Source organism: Ctenopharyngodon idella, chromosome 8 (assembly GCF_019924925.1).
Source record: "Ctenopharyngodon idella isolate HZGC_01 chromosome 8, HZGC01, whole genome shotgun sequence".
NCBI lineage: Eukaryota > Metazoa > Chordata > Actinopteri > Cypriniformes > Xenocyprididae > Ctenopharyngodon > Ctenopharyngodon idella.
The window spans coordinates 16,177,995-16,200,354 of NC_067227.1; the positions used below are offsets into that span (position 1 = coordinate 16,177,995).

Below are 22,360 nucleotides of genomic sequence, written 5' to 3' on the forward strand. Positions count from 1 at the left end.
GGGTTAATAAAGGCCTTCTGTAATGAAGCGATGGTTTTTTTTTTTTAAGACAAAAATATCCATATTTAAAATTTTATAAGGTAAAATAACTAGCTTCCAACAGATGACCGTAAGCATCGTTTTGCGGCGGAAGAGTGACTTCTGACCCGACACATGACGTAATGACGAACGCAGAAGCGCAGAGGATAGAGCAAAACAAAACACTGTTCACGAATTAGAAGTCTAAAACGTGAAATTTTAAAGAGAAATGTTGGAGGATTTCGATATAAGAGAAGAGGAGCTTGAGTTTAAACCACGAGAGGCGTCTAAGCTTACACTACTCCTACATCCTGCGTCATACATCGCCTCGGAGGTTTACTCATTTGGCGCAAGTCGACTTGCGCAGTATGTGCACGGTCGTTTGAGGTGTTTGTCTGAAAGAAGATAGTTATATACACCTAGAATGGATTGAGAGGGATAATTTTCATTTTTGGAGTGAACTATCACTTTAACAACTACCTTACTAACTATTAATAAGCAGTAATTAGGAGTTTACTGAGGCAAAAGTCATAGTTAATAGTTGGTTACTAGTGAGAATTGGACCCTAAGCTAAAGTGTGATCACATTTATTAAATAGTCAAAGAGCTAATTTGTTGTTTGAGTCTTGTGCAGCATTTTTAAATTAATTGTTTGTGCCGTTTCCCTTTAATTTGGCACATTAACTTGTCAGGTCAATATACAGCAGAACCGCTGCAGCTGTAGCAGATTGATGTTTAATCCATTCACAGACAAAGTAGCTGTACATCTTTTATTGCAACAGTTTGACAATACCAGGGGAAATGTTACACTTACAGTATATTACAAATTACACATTATTTTCAACAATATTACGTGTATATGTACATAAACCTGTTGGGTCTTCATTTGACACCAACAGCTAATTTACACAGTAAATACAGTTTAGATGGAGAAATCGATGACTGTTTTAAGATGTTTTCATGTTTAATTATGCATATTTTTAAACTACAAAATGTTATGAATTTTAAAAATGAAATCCCTGAAATAAATTATGAGTCATTCATCTCATCAGGAAATATATATTCTCTTAGCTTTGAATAAACTAGGAAAGCGTAAGCTATTTATCACTGGATTGGATGTCCTGTGTCTTATTTGTAACAATGAATGAGTACTAATCAGTTATTTCAATATTGTACGACCTATTTAACAAAAACAATCTAAACAACTGACAACAGATTCACAATTGCACTAAATATTTAAAGATGAACAGGTTTCATTTGATTTGATTGAACTAGAGTGAAAAAGCACATCATGTTCATTATATATTTTTGTTTAGATGACTTCCTAGTGACAATGATTTTAAGTAAAACAGGCCAAATCATCAGACACATCATTTTCTGTGATAATGGATGTAAATAGCACTTAATAGAGCTTCCTTTGTAGTCTTTGACAAGTTGATGTTCCTTCTCAGTTACGTCAACCAAGACCCTGTTTGTCCTTGTGCTATCGTATCTAACTATGTACGTAGGAAGCAAAACAATTTAAAAAAGCACAGTCTAAACGAATTGCACTTTATAGGGTGAACGGCGACCATGAGGGAGCAATTATTAGTTCATTCCCTTCCCTGTGTTTATGTGCTGCTCAGTGGAAGGTGTTCGGGTTGGGTCGTATCATCATCACCACTTTCTTGAGGGAATAGGCGCCTCCTCTGAATTCAGCCCAGTACACGCCGTCCTGATAGCGGCTGCGGTAGTGCCCTCCCTTGTACCACACGCCGTTCAGATTCGAGTGGGCGCAGGCATTATACCACCAGCCTCCTTTTTGGTAGTGTGCACAGTTGCCTGAGAGAACACATTTTATATATTAATTTATATGTATTATTAGAAAATTTTAGAAAATCTAATTTTATCCGTAATTGACTGACTGATACCTGTATATACGTCACGATCCCTGTCTAGAGTGGTAAACTGCTTCCCGTTGTGCCAAGTTAGGGAGTCACCGGCGTTACCATGGTAACGCCCCACTCTGAGCCTGTAGAAGTCAGTCTCAGGTTCAAGGCGGAAACTTGCATACTCTGCAAACGTCTTGCGTCCAGACCAGTCCTCCAAGGTGACCAGCAGCTTGTAGTTCCCCTGGTTAGTTATCCAGTATATGTTCTCCAGACCCAGCCAATACTCTCCATCAATGTTTCCAAAGCCTTGCTGTAATAGAACAGAGGAGCACCTGCCATTGAGTATTTGATGGACCAAGTAAAATAGTTATTTTAGTGTCTATTACTTAGTCTATATTATTTTGTCATGTCCATAAGGCTAAAAAATTGCCATTTGCTGTAGGGTTTGTTCTTCTCTCTTTTTTTTCTTTCTTGTTTTACTGGTAGGCCTTGTTTGTGAGCACATTCTTTGCATCGAAAGGCATCTTTCTGAGTCAGTTTTCTGAGTTCTGAGTTTCATGAAGCACTTGTAAATCCGGCTTTCCTTGTATTTAATACTGTATCTACAGGGCTTTGAATATCTGTTTTTTTTTTTTTTTGGCAATGATTCAAATGAATGGCTTTTATGTACCTTTTTTTTTTTCCAATTTCTCTGCACTTTGCAGTGATTTCTTTATTTCAGATGGAACAGAAACATTAAAAAAAAAAAAAAAACATTTCTTTAAAAAACCCTTTTTTTAATTCTATTATAGAGAATAGGGATGCACCGATACCAGTGTCGGCATCGGGCCCAATACCAAGCTCATGTAGGCTACTTGTACTCGTACTCGTAAAAATACCCCCGATACCAAAGACCGATACCTCACGTGACGTAACTGACAGAATTTCCCGTGCACAGAGACACCGGCGGCAGTAGCAGAAACAATGTCAGCCTCAGGGGTGTGGAAATACTTAAAAATTAATTATGACAACCCACACATTGCGAACTGCATGCTTTCAATCACAATTTGTCATCGATTAGTGAAGGCGGGATAGGCGGAATCACGCTGAATGACACAGACCAGAAGCGCTTTCTCGCGCACGCGCACGCTCTCTCTCTCTTTCTTGTGCGCGATCCCTGTTCTCTCAGACAGAGTACGATCAGTTCTCCTCGCGCCTGAATGGTCAAATGCACACATAGTTGTCAAAATGTCCATCGTGTGGAGTATCTCACATAAATACAGTCGGTTATGGCTTAAGTCAACGTAAACATTTGGGTGAAAACAGGATATGTGTCAGTATCCATGGATTCGGTCTTAAAGGGACCGCAGCCTATATTTGTCACAGTAAATAAATGTAGGCCTACATGGTAAATAAACCTACTGTATCTGAAAAACAAGTTTGTTTTTGTATCTTTATAGTATTTGTTGTATTGTTTGTAATTTGTAGATTTCTTTTTATATAACAACAATTATATATATTGGTAATTATGCCCTTTGAAGGTTATTTGACACTGTGAAATTTTTGTTCTTTAAGTTTGTGACAAGCACATAAAAATCATTACTTTTTTCATTAGAGTAATAGTAAAGAAGCTGTCCTACATTCATTAGTCTCACTGTGTTGTGCTTGGAAAACTGCAACATCACAAAAAAAAAAAAAAGAGAGAGAGAGAGAGAAATTTATAAATGTATAGGCATCGGTATCGGCGAGTACCAAAAAAAAAGTAACGGTACTCGTACTCTGTCCTTAAAAAATGGTATCGATGCATCCCTAATAGAGAATGTGTATTAAAACAGCTTTGAAAACTGAATAAGTAAAGAATATTATTGAATAATTCATTTGTACAGTATATTACATATATACCATACTCAAAGCATACATATAGATCATATTAATGGTCAGAGAATAATGGTGTAAGTTTTCATTTGCACTGACACATTTCAATGCAGTGTGGAAGTTTCTGCTTGGCATATGTTTCTCATTAAACCTCTTTAAGTGCAAGGGTCTGTATGTTCACAGCCATCCGGTTCAGCTTATGTGAAGCAGCCAAGAGTTATAGACCATGTGACATTTAGTGACAAAGTTAAAATGTAAGCAAATTGTTACCACAGGAACATAAATTCACCTGTTTGTTGAACTTACCACCATTGGCAAAGGAAAACATATATCAACCCTGTCTTCTACAGAGATATTGTATACGTAATTGTACTGCTCATTTCCCCTATTTTTACATTTAGATTACCTTTGCCGTCATCTAACATTTGTTCAAATGTAATCTTTAAAAACAATCGCCTGAATGCCTGAATTTACTTGAAGCATTTAAAATGATTGATTGATTTTCGTTTTTTAGGTTTTATTTATTTAGACAAAATAATATATACTATTTTAACATCAGCCATTTATCACTTATCGGTCATATCGGTCATATCGGCCTAATAATTATTGACCAGAATTTATCTTCCTGGCTCACCTTATATGTCTCCCAGTTTCTGAAGAAATTGACAGAGCCATCCACTCTTCTCTGGATGACCGTCCAGCCACCAGGGTCCTGTCTTTGGTCACACCACACCTGCATCAGCTTGTTGGTGTTCTCCGGCTTCACTAGGTGCATGCCACTGTTAGTGTGGCCGTCCTCCAGAGCCTCCAGACAATCCTTCCAGGGACCTAAAAGGGCAAGAAAAAATCACTCAGTATTTACCCCCACTCAGTCATTCCCAGCTTATTTCAACAAGATGTATCCCTTTATACTCAATTCTCAGAGAAGTTTTGTCTTTTTAAAGGAAGCCCCCTGCCTATTGCTGTCAAATCTCATACTGGGAATATGACACTGTGACAGACAGAAATACTGTTTTGCTTGGAGGGAAATTCAGGTGCAAAGCTGAAACAATTGCATAATCAAAGAAAGTCTATCCCAGGATCCCCCTGTGCACCGCTCTCAGTTGCATCTACTCTCGCTAGGTCTCTTGTTCTTCTGTGGCACAGCTGAAAATGCTCTTAACATAAGAAGAGGATTGACCTTGGCTGCCATTCTGGCCTGGGAAGTTGCTTCTGCTGTTCCAGCCAAACATAACGCTGGCACGGACGCCAAAGAAAGGCCTATTTGCTAAATAATGCAGTAGCAAGTAGATTAGCAAGCACTTCCAAAGTTCCCTGGGTATAAAGTCGTGTTTTTATAGGGATGTCAAAAATGGTTCCAATTTCCAAATCTTTCCAATGAAAAGCAGAGGAAAAGACCATCCATAAATTAGTTGTCTTCAGAATAATTTCCTGATCCAAGAAATTTCTCTCTCTCTCTCTCTCTCTCTCTCTCTCTCACGGATCATCAGTTTTAAATGGTAAAAACTACACGGTTTGATTAATACCCTATATCTACATAATTATATATCTATATCTTGAACCAGAATAAGCACTGGTTTGCTGGTCTCCCAGCCTGGTTAAGCTGGACTTTTGGCTGGTTTTAGAGGGGTTTTGGGACCTAAACTAGCTTGGCTGAGACCAGCTTAATTGCTTTATATCAGCTTAAAGCAATTAAGAACAGCAAAGGGGTAAATTTCCATGCTGTTCTAGGCTGGTTTGTGCTGATTTGGTTGTGGTCTACCTAATGGAGCAGCACAATTATGCTATTCACTAGCAAAACCTAGCTGGTGAAGCTGATTATGGTAGTTAAGAAACATGATAGGCTTCATATGATGGTCTTTTTAGTAGGGAAAGTAGTCAAACCTAAACACAACCTGAGACTTGCTCTCAAAGCACATGATCTCACATGTTCCATTATTATTTGTGTATTTTAACTGTGCTCTCCTTACTGTCACGTCTGGCAGACAGCCGTTCAGTTATCTTACATCTTAGTTTTAAAGCGCTGCTGAGGCCTTGTGGTTTACTTACAGTAGTCTGGAACATTTTAGTGTTTACTCTCATCTTGTAGCTTATAAAAAGCAGGCCTCATGCCCGATGGCTGGCCCTCACACACAACCACTCAAATCCCTTCATCACTCCGGTTGGTACGTTTAAAAATTAGCTGGATGCCTCTTGTGCCGAAACATAGGATGTTGCTCCAGTCAGTTTCTCTTGTATTTCACTTGTAGTATTTAAAATGGTTGATTTTAGTACTTATAATTTACGCACTTACAATTTAGCTATTTCTGGCTGTATTTATGATAACAGACCTCAGACCGCTGGATTCATAGCCTCCACTGCACATTCCACTGAGTTGGATTGTGTCTGTGTCTCTGAAATCTCTCTGGCTGGCTGATTTTCACAGCATGCCAGAGTAAGAGCCATCACACTACCTGACAAATTTAAGATGACAATGGGCTCATTAGCCCCTTACCGTGAACAAAACTGAATCCATTCCAGCATTCCCAATTCCAGGAGGAACATGTATTAAACCGCTTGATTTTTTTAGTGGGTCAGTAGATTTTTTGCGATCTCAAGAGACATGTCTCACATAGACAAATTTAATAGAAATGCATTGGAGTGCAAACATCTGAGACCACATTGTTCCAACCTAAAAGTTCTATTGTGAAGAACAATTCAGTGACCTACAAAAAAAATGTTTTGTAGGTCACTTAATTGACCATGTGATCCCTTTGAACCGATGGTCCAGTGAGAATATATTTTATTTATACTGTACATTGTTTATTACAATATTATTATTAATAATGTTAACAGATTGTGGTTTGGTTTATCCATCCCAAAGTATTTCTAAGTTAGAGCTTTATTTTTATCAGTGTTTTGGACTGAATTTCTAGCACATTTTGATTCTGTACGTGAACTTTAATAAAACACCTCACTCCACATACTTTGGCTCATTATCTTGGAGTCACCATTTTCTTCCTCTCCCTTGGAGAAGTCTGCTTGTCAGCAAATTATAAACGTTCCCTTTAAGCCCCCTACTGTTTAATTGGTCATAGAACATTTTACACCGTGGAAACTTGCCACTTAATGCAAAATTAGTGCCAAAACAAGTATTTGTTGAAAAGAAGGAAATCTCGACAAGAACAGAACACAACTAAAAGCAGGTCCAAAAGTACATATTTTGAATCATTTGGTTCTAATTAGAACAATGATTTTAGTGTGTAGGTGAGTCACTTCTTAACTCTGACATTTGCTGTTTTACACTGGCAATATTTTGGTGTACTCGTTGAGGGGGCTTTATAGAAGTTTAGGCTAAGGCAGCTGCTATGTTTGGCAGACAACGGGACAAAGTTTAGATTAGTTGTGAATGAGAGAGAGATGGAAAAAGACAGTGCTATGAAATAACAGACTCACATTCTAAGCAAAAACTGTCTAATGGCAGAGAAGACAGACAGGGAAAAAATCAGCTTTTTCTCTAGCTAACATTCACAGAGATAAATGAGGTGATGAACTGGAGATCCATCAAGTCAAGTGAACTTTAGAGGAGATATGGTAGAAAGAAGGGAGGAAGAGGAAACGGAGAGGCCTTACAGATTTTCAGTGGTGTGGGTCTTGTTAAAACAACTTGGCAAATCCATCAGCAGGCTATTTCTCTCCGGCAGGAAGACCCAAACCTGATAGAGCGCTGAACTTTGTGTGGGATGTCTGGGTTACCCATGTCTGGTAACACTGGAATAAATGACTTCACTTCAACAGATTGCTGCTTCCCTCCCTGCCCTGCTCTTTCTCCTGTCCTCTTATTTCCTTTCTCATCACTGCAACTTTATTGTCGTTATCACAGTCAACCAACTCAACCAATTCTGTTTTTGTCAGATTGAGTCTTTTTGCATGTTTGTAAACAGCAAAAATTGCATATCTGATTGGATTTTTGATATTCAATTTGGACTACTTTCATATGTGGTTATAAATCTTAAGGTGCAGTCACATTAGTGAAATTTGAGAGAAAATTTGCATGCATAAAAGGTCCATTGCCTATTGTTGATATTGTAGTGAAGTTTGAAGCATGGCTGCATTTAGGATGTCAACCAATTCTGTTTTTGTCAGATCAAGTCTTGTTGCATGTGTGTCAACAGAAAAACACATGTCAGATTGGATTTTGACATCCAATTTGAGCTACTTTCATATATGGTTCTTAAAAATTAAGGTGTGGTCACATTAGTGAAATTTAAGCATGCAAAAAAAGGTTCTATTGTCAATAGTGTAGCGATCAACCACAGATCACACAGATGTCACATTCAAACCAAGCAGCTTTATTTTGGTCAACGCTGCGAATTCAAGTGACCGAGTTACACCTGTTGCGAAATCTGCATTTGGGGAAATCTTTCACCCTCATGCCTGATCACTTAGATTCCTATTGAAATGACTGGATTTTGCTCTTGAAAATTCCCTTAAAGGGGACCTATAATGCCCTTTTTACAAGATGTAATATAAGTCTCTGGTGTCCCCAGAATGCATCTGTGATGTTTCAGCTCAAAATACCCCACAGATCATTTAATATATCTTGTCAAATTTGCCCCTATTTGGGTGTGAGCAAAAACACGCAGTTTTTGTGTGTGTCCCTTTAAATGCAAATCAGCTGCTGCTCCCAGCCCACTTTCCAGAAGAGGGCGGAGCTTTAACAGCTCGTGCTTCAGTTGCTCAACATCAACAAAACTGGAGAATCTCACGCAGCCAAAATGACAGTTGTCAGTAATGGTGTTCAGCCTTATATTGTTGAAACTGGAATCGGACACTGATGGAGAGACTCAGGAAGAAGTTACAACTTTTAGAATGCAACTGGACGTTTCTGAATGGTTAATTTTATGTAATATTAGTTGCTGTGGAGTTGAATCAACTCATCGATTAGCATGTGCCGTCATGTTAATCTGTAGTGCAAATCCAGCTTTGAATTGACCCTCGTTTGTGAAGCAGTCCGGCGTAAAATGATGGCATGGTAACAACACTCTACTCTTCCTTCTAAAACTCTTCCTTACTCGTCCCTACCAGCCATTTGTTGTAGTCCTTAAAAAGCGATTTCTGTAAAAGAAAATATCTCCCTTTGCATTAAACTTTAAGCATCATAACTTTCCAGATGTTATTTATGCTCAAACAGCAACATTACATATTAACTAAAGTTAAAAAAAAGTTAAATCATAATCAACCACCGTTTTAATAACCTTAAATGTGACTGCACCTTATTTATCATCTGATTTAGATCTAATCACTTTTATTTGAATCTCTTACTTTAAATACTGTTTCATATGCAGTATCTATGTGCGTTTAAGCAAAGTGAAATCCACAAGATGTCTCAAGCAATTGTGTCAAACACAGTTTTTTTTTTTTTTTTCAAAGAAATAAACATAAATCAGAGGGTGAATTTACCATAAGCCTCATACTGTGCACACATATATAGTGTATGGTGGCTCATCCTTGTGCCATTTCCCAACTCAGCCACTGTAGACTTTTTCTGCCGGTCTTTCGTTCACTTTTTTGACTTCTGTCCAGAATCTTTCTCTCTATTTCCTTCCAGAGCTCTTTTTCATACTGTAGTCTCATTGTGAAAGCTTGACTCTCATTGAGGAGAGTTTGTGTAACCTTTTGCTATTAATGCATGCAGACCTAGCCAGGAAATTGCTCATGTCACCAGATGGAGTGGAAATACAGCCACTGAAAGCTTCCTTTTTCATTTTCGCTGTCTTGCTTAGTTTTACATTATAAATGGACAAAATATATGCTGGTTAATGATATAAACAAAACGTTATATCATATTATTCTTATGTTCATTGCAATAGATGAAACAAAAGTGTGCATTAAACATAAATAGTATTATTTAGAGCATTAAAAGCATGTATAATGAAACATAGCAATCAGTCTGAAATTAATATTTTGCATCAAATCAATCTTGACTTTTTTTGTCCTCGTACAACAATGCCACCCATGGGTGTGACTCAACACAAAGTACTTTTTATGATATTCATCATCTGTCCAGATTAACTGGTTGTTGGCATTTCAAAGCTGAAACAACAATAGATGGTTTATTGTCATATTACTGTGTGGGAGTCACTATGTAGAGAGAATGTGAGATGAATGAACTTTGATAGGCAGTGCTGAATAATGATGGAGGACTGTGAGAAATTGGCACTGAAAACCACACAAGGATAAGAGTCATCAAATGGAAATATCACGCTTTGAATTATTTATTGTCAATAACTATTAAAGTTCCTTCTGACATTTATGCAGCAATTAAAGCTATTTTGCTATTATTTGCTATTTTGCTATTAAAGCTATTTGCTATTTAAAAGTCTTAGAGTTTTTTTATTACTAAAAGTGTTAAAAGTGTTTTAAAAACTGTTTAGACCATGATAGCAATATCCTGAACCTGAGACAACTTAAATGACACAGTGTAAGATTTAACACTCACAATACCGTTCAAAGTTTTGGGTTTTTTTTTAAGATTCCTCTTCTCAGCAAGGCTGCATTTATTTGATGAAAAATACAGTAAAAACTGAAATATTGTGAAATATCAGTTCAATTTAAAATAACTGTTTTCTGTTTGAATATATTTTAATTTATTCCTTTGATGGCAAAATCTGACTGGCCACAAACTTTACGGTAGTGTGAATGTAGGACAGTTGGGGCATGTTGGCTTTGTTTTCTGTTGGAAAGTATATGCACCACTGAAGGAATGAAGCTGCGACTCACCTGAGGGTTTGTTTGTGGTGGATGGGCTGTGAGTTCCTCCTGGCATGGTAGGAGGAGCGGGTGGCACTTTTTGGTTTTGATCGCTCTGGATCTCATTGTTGTTGGGGTTAAACGTAGGCTTATTGAGGGGTTGTGAGGTTCTGGGTTGAGGTGGTGATTGGGGCTGACGCTGGGTTGGTACCCTGGGGACCACAACAGGTGGTCCCCTCTGACACTGCGCCTCAAGAAGGGCAATGAGCGCCGACTGGTTATTGGCCAATGAGGCGAGGTGCTGATACTTATGCTCCAGATCTTTATAGCGGTTGGTAAGCTGTAGCATTTCAGAGGTCTGGTTGAGAATCTTGTTCTCCAGTTGCGACAACTCCAGAGCATTGTCCCTCTTACGGATGATCTCATGCAGCAGCTGCATGTATAACTGCGTCACTCTGGAATTCATGTTACGGGACTCCTTGCGCAGAAGCTTCACCTCATTGACGATGCCGCCGTCAACTTCTACAAGCTGCTGCAGAGTCTCGATTTGTCTCTTCTGCTTGTGCAGCTCAGAGTTGAGAAGTTCCAGCTCCTGCTTATTGACACGGTTCTCCAGCATGGCCTCAGGCTCCTTGGAGTTCACACAGATGGCTCCTGTAACCTTCTGCTGGGGTACGATGAAGGTGTAAGAGCACTTGTCCTGCGGAGGAGGCTCGGGGGCCCGCCGTGTGCGAGAGGTCGATAGGAATTCAACCTCTGGACTTTCATCACTGCTGTCAAACTCCTGAGTGCTGCACTCCGTTTCAGGAAACCGTCTACTCGCCAGGAGCAACACCAGCCATACTAGCACAGGAATATCCATGACCACACAAACCTGTGAAATACATTAGCATTTTTTAATTTATACAAAAATATATTTTTCAAAACCTTAAGTTGTTTGCCGTGATCTTTTTTATTGATTCTTAGAAAAAATGTCAACAAAACTGCTTATTAATATTTGATTTTTGTTTCATAAACCAATATGCAGAAATATACCCTTATGACTTTTTATGACAAGATTAGTTTAGGTTGTAATTTATCACATGGTGCAACTTCCCAAAAAATCATAATATTTATGAATTAAATATGTTTTGTCTAAAAATGTACTTTTACTTAATGGTTTACATGAGATTTTTAAGTAATTTAGTTTGAAATGTTCTTGAAAATGTTTTTCAACACCATGAATATAGCCACTTTTACCATTGTTTAGCAAATTTTCGTGAGTGGAATCCAGTTGTTTCATTAGGAATCCACACGATCAGGAATTTTGCGTGAGGACGAAAGATTTTTCACTGCATATTTTGCAATGATTTTAATTTGGTGATGTGGATTCGCCACTTTGACCAACAGAAAGCTGCTTGGTTAGACATCAGTGTGAGTTGTGTTTCATACATCACTACACTGTTGACAATAGACAATTGCGCATATGTTTTAAATTACATTAAAAAAAAAAAAAAATGGTGGACATTCTTCTTTTTTATTGACCCTCCGGTCAAGCTTTCACATCACAACATCACATGTTGCCTTTGTGCATATAATTCCTTAAGCCATTGCCGGAACCATTGGAATAGTAATCCTTTAAATTTTTACTTTGACACCACCGTCCTAAGGGTATAAGGATATATTTTCCATCCTAGAGGCTTATGGGAGGTATGAGGCCAATTTCCCCCTCTATCTGTCTGGACAGGCCTAGCCTAACCAAACTAACACAACCCCAACTGATCTAGACAGAAGATCTGACACCTCGCTCAACCTCAGTCACGCTAGTGAGCTCATTACTACAGAGTCAGTGAGCTGCCCCCATTTCTAACCCAGTCATGGAAGCTCTTAAATTCCGGGGACAGATTAGGTTTCACTGGGAGAAATGGTCTGGCAAGCCACAATGTTTCTCCAGCACTGATGGAGAAGCAGACAGGAGTGTGGCTGACCCTCACAGCAGGGGAATAATGAGGCTCTGCAGCCCTATATTCTGTAAGTTCTTGGCTTCACTGGAGCTTCTGGACTTGAGTCTCACTTAAACACTCTCTTAGCATCCTCTCTCTCATATGTAGTGCTGGCAAGCTTGATTGATTCTAGTGAATCAGCTGGTTCTAAACGTCAATTTTAAAATCAATTTATTCAAAAGGTTTGTGCAAATGAACAAATCCAAAAAAAAAACTTTACTGCTATTTATTATTTTTTTCGACTTTAGTTTTATTATATCTGTTTTAATTGTGATGTTTAAACTTACTTTATTTCACTTAGTTACTAAGGCAATAGTTCAGATTTAATTTAATTATCAAAAACATTTTTTAATAGTTCTAGTTAACAATAACTCTGTTGTCATAATCAGGCTAGTTTTGACCTAATGCAAAACTAAATATCCTGTTGAACAATGGAGCTGCCCCAGTTGCAGGGTGACAGAGTGTCTAACGTGCTGAATGGATTGTTTGGTCAGCATGTGTGTCCTGGCAGGAGTCTGCTCTGATCTGGTAAGCTGCCATATGAATGAGTTCTCGATGACGGCACTTGGTTATCTGAACCTTGCCATAGGCTTGAACATCACTGAGGGAGAATGGAAAATCTGATGTAGTTCTAGTTCATACAAGCACTGGGATTTTACTCTGATTAAGAATGTATTACATAATGCAAGGCGTGCATAAACCATGCCTAACAAAGCTTACAAGACCTAGTAAATTGATGTTCAATTAGGGCCGGTTAATGCAGAGCGTGTTATTGAGTTCCACTGCACTGCTTTTTAATTGTTTTTTATGTAAACACGCGCTACATGGACATATTTGATTGTTGCGCTGTCTCGCTGCTTTTCAATGTCTTACAAATGACGACCACAGAACAATAAAGTGTCAAGTTTTCAAGAAATTTAACTTTTTAACTGTTTAAATGTAAATGTATTGATGGACCTATTTGACCTTTGTGCTGCGTTTTTAAAACAGCGTGTCAAGTTAAATGAAATAAATATAAAAAAAACGTGACTTGAGAACCTGTTCTTTTTTTAAATTTTAAAGATTTTAAATGCAAGGACATTTTCGGTGTGAATGGCACTTTAAAATGTAAAACTGTGCTTGTTCTGTTTGTATGAGGGATAACATATGTTGCTATGATAGATGCAAAGACTGACACCTGCTTCCAATGGATGTCCTTCGTTTCAGTCTCCAAGAAGGTATGACGTGATTTATTAGTCTGATTTATTTATTCACAATGAAAATACCAGTTGCATAAAGATCACTTTTTGAAGCCCTCTAATGACACAACACATGGCCTTTTATATTCATGACATGAAGCCACTTTGTGTTGTTTACCTCAAGTTTCAAAGAGAGTGAGCATATTATTGGGAAAGCAGCCCGGGGGTGTGGAAGGAGAGATGCCAGTAAAGGCTTTGGAAAACACTTCTCCTAAGAAAATATAACAAGAGCGCTTCATCTTTGGGAACTTTAATTGAAAGCTGCTGGTGGATTGAGGTGTGGATTGCCGCTGTTCAACACCTATCTGACCCACTGCAAGCAGGTTCTCTGATCTCCACACATGTACACAGATTCCTTACTCATGCGTTTTTTCTGACAAATGCATGCAAGTAATACAAAGTTATTCAGCTTCTTGCATCATATTGAATAATACATAAAACTGAATATTAGAATGTGACATTTCTTTATACAATAGTTTTATTGATAATATTGAGTACCTTACTTTTGAGACAATTCCTTTTGAACATTGCATCTCAGAGCAACACACAATAGTGGTATTTTGTTCCTGAATGAATCAGTGTTTTTGAACAAATCAATTGACCCTTCACCAGGAGTTTGATTGACAGGCGATCTAACCAGTCATAACACTGAATCTGCCATTTTGTCCGACAGAGCAGTTGTTAGTAGATTAACGTTGGTGGATTTGAACTTGAAAAATGATGTGTACTGACGTCTTTCTGTGGTTGAAATGTGGTTCATTCATGTTTATTTGATGATATAAATGAACTAGTAAGAAGAGATGATCGTTCATGAGCCGCTTGATCTGAGGCGCTACAGCGATCGGTCACGACACATTAAAGAGCCACAAACATTATTTATTGTTTAAATTTCTTTAAAAATGACAAAATTTGAAATTTGTTTCATATCAAAAGTAAACTGATCTGTCTTGTATGTCGATACGTTGTCAGTGTCCAGTGTCCTTTTTCACTGTGAGAACATGATGTGTGGCATGAGAGCAGCATGGCTTGTCGGACATAGCAACAGTAACTAAAGGAGGCGGGTCTTTGTGAACAGTAAATTGAGTTGAAACATTCAATGGCTCGCTCATAACAATGATCACTTGTTTCGTGAATGAATAATTTTTTTTTTAAATAAATCGATTGAGTGAATGATTTAATGACTCGCTCCTAAAGACAGTTTTTTCATTCCTGAATGAAAGTGTTTTTGAATTAATTGAGTGAATGATTCAATGACTCAATCAAAGGCAGTTCCTTTTTTCTTGAATGAAACTGTTTTTTAATGAATCAACTGAATGTATGATTCATTCACTCAATCATAAAGACTGTTACTTGTTTCATTCAGGAATGAATAAATGTGTTTAAACGAATCAGTTGATTCAGTGATTCACTCATAAAGACACTTGTCACCACCTGACTTAACAGTGGAACCTGCAGAAAGACTCTCTAAAAGTGAGAAAGAGTCACTAAATAGAGTTTCTAATGCACACTAACACCATGTCTACACCGGATGTGACTGGATGTTGTCGCATCCTGCCGCACCGCAACAGCTTAAGGCTGTCTACAATAGAAGAGACAAAGCAACCATTGCAAATCCATTTGTTCTTCATGTCAGAAGTAGCGCGAGCACTTAAAGTCCGTCAGAAATAGAACAGGGCATCAGTTTACAGTCAGAAATTTGTTGTGTCGCCACATCCAGTGTAGACAGCATCACTGATTTTATTGGGTTCTATTTGCTTTTGTCGCATTGCGTCGAGCTGCTCTCGTCTGGTGTAGACACGTATAACAGTCTGTCTCAAACACAGACAAGCGGTTTGGAGAGAACTGTTGTATAATAGAGCAGTTTCAGAAATTATAATTATTAATGACCTGGATCAGAAAAATAAATTAGCATCTTACACTTTATAGATCTCTATTTCTCCCAAAAGCTTGTCAGTCTGTTATCATCACAGCACGAAAACATACCGAGCTGACAGTAGAGTTTTTTGGGGAATTATCTGGAGAAAAGGGGATTGTAGTGCTCATTAGTTTAGTTTTATAACATATTCTGGGAGGACAGCCAGATGGGAGTCGATTCAGTGTTAACATTTAGGGAGATTTAAGAAATATTAGCACTAATGGATGGATTTTTACTGAATGAAACATTTTACCACTAGTATTAACATATCTGCTTGTCAAGCTTGTCTCTCTGTTGTGGAGGATAGAGGAATGATGCAACAAAATTCGTTAGTATTCAAAATGTTTATTTTATTGTGGCTGTTTATACACAGTAACCAAAATAACAGACCTTTGCTGATGAAGTCAGCAAATGCACAGGAAACCTGCAATCTGTCTGTCCACATCATGACTTCACCACTGGGACAGCTCAGAAATATTCATCTAATAGCCTGCTCGCATTGCAATTCTTGTTGTCTCTTTCTATTTATCCCTCTCTTTCTCCCAGCTTTGACAGGACCCTTCATGTTCTTACTGTTTAAACTGCACACAAATATGAGAGATGATCTGAGAACTGTTTACATAATAGCTATCTTATTTGTGCTGCCAAGCTATTTTCATATTTCCGGCCACTAATATTAAGTTATATAATTGTCACAGAAAAAAAAAAAAAAAGATACACTGTAAACTTCCTGCTGTTTTTGTCCCATGGAAAACATGTCATTCTTATGTCCCCATTCTGCTGTCTGGACACGCTTAAGACTCTCCAGTTGTGTCGTGCTCCTCACAAACTGCTTTTGTCTCTCTAATCTTACTGACAGATTGATTGTCGGAAATTTTAAAAGCTGTTGACTGACAAGAAGGATCTACAGAGATGCCTATTGGAAAATCCATCTTAAGCCGGTAGCTGTGTTTTGAAACACAGTAGCTGGTTTCTAGCTAGTTTAAACTCATAATTAGTTAGTCCAAGCAGGTTATTAATGTCGCAAAAACAATCCTAACCACCTAAAACTGACTGCTGTGACCAGCTGGTAGCTGCTCTGTTGCTGATTCCAGACGGTTTACAAGCTAGAAACCAGTTACCATGTTCCAAAACACAGTATCCATCTTAAGCTGGATTTTCCAGCAGAGACAGCTGCTCCATTCAAATAAGATTTGGTTTATTTTGATTTTAATATTCTGGAATAATCAATTCTAATTGGTCAATCGTTGCATTCAGTATCAGATACAGTATTTCCTAATACCCATATAAAGAGTATGTCTTGTTTCATACATTTCATCAAATAAATGCAGCCTTGGTTAGCATAGAGACTTCTTTCAAAAAAACATAAAATCTTGCCGACCCCGAACTATTAAATGCTAGTATATCTCTCAAGTGAAAAAGAAAAAAACAAAAGTTTCCTAAAAGGAAAAAATAATGATGGTTTCCACTAGAGAGTGTATTTCATGCGAGGTTAAGGAACCCCCGTGTGCCTCTGTAACAGACCAGTAATGATAGGTTGGACTTGCGACTTGTTGGATATACTGACAGAGTGTCGGACAGCAGGGCATTACAGCAGGCAGCATCTCGTGTGAGCTAATGCTGCGGGCGGTATGTGGTTTCACTGTGGTGTGTGAGCATGTGCCTGTGTGTGTGTCTGTGCTCTCGTCTTTGTGTGTGTCTAGGAAGGGGGATACCTGTGGTTTCTCTGAGTGGAACATAAGATGTGTTTAAGAGTGTGTGATACAGAAATTCAATGGAGACCCCAAGTCTAAAAGCTAGGACTCCCCAACCAGCATAAAGAGACAGTGGAAATGCTTTCCTCTGTGGTGAAATGTCTGTGTGAGCGGCAGGGCAAGAGAAAGCACATCTGCCTAATCCAGAGAGCTGTCATTACTCCTTCGGTGGGAATAAAATCCTCCAGAGTCTGTCCTTCTGACACGCACTTTAAGAAGTGTCCTGACAGGCCAAAGTGTAGTTTACCTCGTCCAGTGTTCCATTACAGATGTGGCATGACTTACAAGCTACAGCATGTCTGAACTGCTATCGAGCTATTCCACATACTCCTTATAAGAGATAAAGAAACACCTTTTGAAAGAGAACAAACAATAACTGATAGAAATAAGTTCTGACTTGTTGTGCGCCGTTAACAATATACCTTCGAACACCATTTAATTTTTGAATTTGAATTGAAACTGAGGTAGCAAACAGGATGCACAATTGTTCTTCATAATTTGATTTTAAATTTAATTCAATTGACCCTTTGCCAGGAGTTTGATTGACAGGCGATCTAACCAATCATAACGCCGAATCCGCCATTTTGTCCGACAAAGCAGTCAGGGGAGTTAGCAGATTAACGTAGGTGGACTTGAACTTGAAACATGGTGTTTACTGACGTCTTTCCGCGATTGAAACAACATTCCTTATGATGTTCATTCATGTTTATTTGATTTTTGTAAGAAAAATATCCATATTTAAAACATTACAAACTATAATAACTAGCTTCCGGCAGGCGGCTGTATGCATCGATTTACAGCGAAAGAGGAAAGGACGTAGGAAAGGAGTAGCGTAAACTTAGACGCCTCTCGCGGTTCAAACAAATAGGGCTGTGCAACAAACTTAAGCTCCTCTTCTCTTATATCGAAATCCTCTGACATTTCTCTTTAAAAATTTTCGAATTTAAATCATTTCCAGTGTTTTGTTTTGCTCAATCCTCTGCGCTTCGGCGTTCGTCATCGTGTCTTGCGTCGGGTCAGGGGTTATGCTTCCTACATAACTCGATGCGTATGGCCATTTGCCGGAAGCTAGTTAGTTTTAAATATGGATATTTTTCTTACAAAAGCCCATCGCTGAGTAAATCATTGGATAATTTTCATTTTTGGGTAAACTATCCCTTTAAGGAACAGATGTATTCTACATCAAGAAATAAAATGAATACTTAGTCAAAATTATTAACTTGATTATATTTAAAATAATAATCAATGCTTAAAATTGATTATTAATCAACTTAAAATCGATTTTTTAGAATTGCAAGTTCAGTAAGTTCCTCTTCCTATCATTCAAATTCAACATCCTGTCTGTTGTGGCCAATTCAATTCTAATACCAGCACATTAATTAAAAAAGAGCAATTTTAATACTCTGATCTTAACCAATAGCATCACTGCAGTGTGGAGTCATTTACATTAACTGGCATTACTCCTGTTAGGTCTGCCTTTCTTTGGCACAAAAGCAGTGTTTGAGTCAATGATTAGGGAGTGAGGGGACACAAGCTTGATGTCTTTTTTCAGTCTTTCCCTCTCGCTCCATCATTCCCTTGTTCTCTCGCCTGCCCTTCTCATTTCAACCTTAGCGTGGCATTCCTTGAATTCCGCCCCTCCTCATTAGGGTGAGCCAAGCTGCCATACAATCACACACACATGAGAGAGGCTGGTGAAGGCTGATGAAGTCCTCACCTCACACAAATGCCTGTGTGACTCACAAATTAGCTCTGACTGTGGAGTTGTATGTATGTAGGTTAGCAGAGCATACAGACTAATGAGACTAAACACAGGCTCTTTGCACAGTTAACAATAGACTTTTTTTGTATGTCATTAGTGTAAATGTTCTACAGCGATGTGTTATATTTAAATGGATAGTTCACCCAGATCTTATGTCATCTTATCCTCATTTTTTTTCTTTTATAGAACACAAAACGAGAAGTTGATGCAGAAGTTTAGTAGAATGTTGAATTTGCCCTTTCCCAGACAACAAGTAATTGATGAATGAAACTGTCAAGCTACCATAAAAGTACCATAAAATGCCATAAAAGTAGTCCATGCATCTTGTGTGCTATATTTCAAGTCTTCTGAGGCCTTTGTGTGTGCAGCAAACTGAATTTGAGTTGTAATTAACATTTTATTTTAATTCTATTTCAGTAATAATTATTTGAAATAGAAAACCTAACATTATAAATGTCTGATTAGTTTTAAAAAAAACTTACTGACCCCAAACTTTTGAAATACATTATTAATGTATTTGGCTGCATTTAATACAAGCATTTAAACAATTTTAGGGATATACAAATATTTATGAATCATTTTAGGTTCATAGAATATTAAATTAATGGAGTTAAATTAATTTTATTGTATTTAATTAATGAGGAATTATATTACAAATATATAAATGATACAAATAAAATATAAATAAACATTTGTACATTTCTAGAACTGTGCATATGTAAATACTTATACATTTTAGATGCTGTCAATGCATCCGTATTATTTTCAATAGTTTGTACATGTACTAATAGTACTAGCATTACATATGAATACCTGCAAATATTAACGAGATCAGGTTGCTAGACAAGGAGTTTCCAACCTTTACAGACCTAGGGTCCCTACACCCAGACGGGCAGTATGAAAAATCTAGATAGATTTCGGAAAGACTTTATAATAACTTTCATTTAAACATTGTCATTAATATATTCCGAGAATATAAGCAAAATCTACGTTATCTTTTCCGCAAACCCCCTGGAGTACCTTCATGGACCCCTAGTTGAAAACCCTGGGTCTAGACCATTGTATAAACAAACCTGAGTGCTTTGTATACAGTTGCAATTATAAGCTTTGTGTATTTTGTTGCCATGGCATGCTCATCCATAAAGAGAGTACTAGAGACTAGTCTGATTTTGAAAACCCGTAAGCTCTCTCTTATTCAAACAGAACCATGGCTGAACAAAGCCTGATTGAGAAGTCTGCCTCCGTTCTGATCCCTACAGATGGAAAAAGGCTTCCTGGGGAATGAAACAAAGAGACACATCCACAGTCAACTCTCCTGCATCCTGTCCCTTTCAAACATTTCGCTCTAGGGATCGGGATGTGTAGCTTACTCTACCTCCCTCCATCCCTGCCTTGCATCCCTCTTCTTTTCCTCTCTCTAATTCCAAAACTTATAATTAAAACATTTAAAACTGAAAGATGTTTTGTGTAAAACACTCCCCCATTGCATTTCCTGTCATGCTGTTTAAAGCCACTTTCCTTTTCCATTATTCACACCTCAGTGTATTCATAGACTTGTCTAGACTGTCTTCCAGCACATGGGGAATGACTCTTTTTGGTCTGAATGCTCACAGATGTCATTATTGACGCAGCCGCATTGTTGTCCGGGGTCCCTTGCTGATAACAGCCATTGTGTGTTTATTACAAATTAACCGCTAAAACACGCCGTCCCCAAATTTCTCACTTCTATTGTCCTCAACAACCCCATAGGACTTTCTTTCAGCCCGGCAAAGATTAACCCTCCACTTAAACCATCAGAAAGAGATGTCGCCTGGGGCGACAGACCTTATCCATACATCCCATGACAGCATCGGAGTGGGAGGTCGAAGCTTAAAAACGATTACCAAAGCACATAGAACTCAGTGTGTTACAAAAAGGTGACGCAAGCCCTCGCCCAAACATAAACAGGTGTTTAAAAGTTCATTCCAAGATTAGCACAAACAGTGTAGTGAGCCGGATGCAATTACGCATGTTTAGAGAGCAAGTGGAGCCTCGGGGCTCACCTTAACCTTACCAGATGATTCCAGTCTATTGCACAGCACCCTCTTGAAATCCGTCAGTGTCCAGGAGAAACTGTGCAAAGTGCCTCTGTGGAAATAGTCATCACAACTTGTGGAGATTGCTCTGCGGGGTTTCCCTCTCTCTTCTCCCACTCACTCTCTCTCTCTCTCTCTCTCTCTGTGTCTGTCGTAATCCCCCACTGTCTCTCTTTGTTAGTATGTCCTCGGTGTCAGTGGAAAGGTCTTCAGTTTTAAAGCCCTCAATTAAACACCTCTGTCTGTGTGGCGACGCAAAACCTGTGAATCCTTGCTCAAGAACTCTGACTAGGACCGCTTCAAGCCCTCTTCTCAAGGAGATAATGTTGAAATGGTAAAAACATATTAAACAAAGTGAAAAAAAAATCTTCAAATTAAGTCTTTGGATTGTACTCTAAAAATGATCACGACTTAAGTATTTTAAGGAGCTTAAGAGAAGTGGACTTTGAAGACCTGTAGATATCTCTGTTAAGTTTTGTAGATGTAGGTTCCTCTGTGAATTTGTGGTATTGAAGGCAAGGAAAGTCCACCAGCATGTTCTTCTCAGCCTTCAAGAGGAATTTGTGTTTTCCCTGTCAGTCTTACTGGACTAAGTCCATCACCTCTGGTGCACTAACTTTTTCTACTCCTCTCTCTCTCTCTTCTTTACAACAGGCTGTGGATTTGGGGTTGGTCCACCCCCTCTCCACTTTTCTCCTCCCCTTGGCACAAAGGGATCTGAAAGCATGAGCTTCTAATCCCCCACCCATATTCACAACCCCTGCTATTCACTTCTCCTTCTCTGTCTATTTGTAGACGGTCGACTACCAGCTGCAACTGTTGTCTGGAGTTCAGTGATGTCACAGTGATCCGGTCCTAATTGGGCATGGATATATCTAGGTTATGATCTAGGCTAGAATGATGGGTAGCAAGATCAAAATGATAGAGAGAGAGAAATGTGACATGGTAGTTGTCTTTTTTTCCTGTGAGACTTTTAAATGAGATTATGGACTTTTTTCTTGGTTTTACATTGGACTTGGTTTATAAAAAGTAATAATAACAGTGATTGACCTGTGCATCTCTGTTATTGCTGGAAATAAATCACAAAGCTACATTTTATGTGCAGGAGTTTGCTGATGCAGTTATTTAAACTGACAACAGCTTGTTTATTTCGTTGCACT

The 22,360-nt window shown here is 38.3% G+C and overlaps 2 protein-coding genes across 5 annotated transcripts in view; one reads left to right on the plus strand and one right to left on the minus strand.

Annotated features, from left to right (window-relative positions):
* The window catches only part of ralgps1 (Ral GEF with PH domain and SH3 binding motif 1), a 166,146-nt gene that overhangs the window by 75,794 nt on the left and 67,992 nt on the right, over positions 1–22,360 (plus strand). The window lies entirely within an intron of this gene.
* angptl2b (angiopoietin-like 2b) lies at positions 774–21,812 on the minus strand. The gene is made up of 5 exons (XM_051902286.1): positions 21,179–21,812; positions 10,505–11,348; positions 4,377–4,570; positions 1,928–2,198; positions 774–1,838 (listed from the first exon to the last, which is right to left on the minus strand). Exons 2-5 carry the CDS (start codon positions 11,334–11,336, stop codon positions 1,639–1,641), a joined length of 1,497 nt encoding a protein of 498 aa, XP_051758246.1. The 5' UTR covers positions 11,337–11,348; positions 21,179–21,812; the 3' UTR covers positions 774–1,638.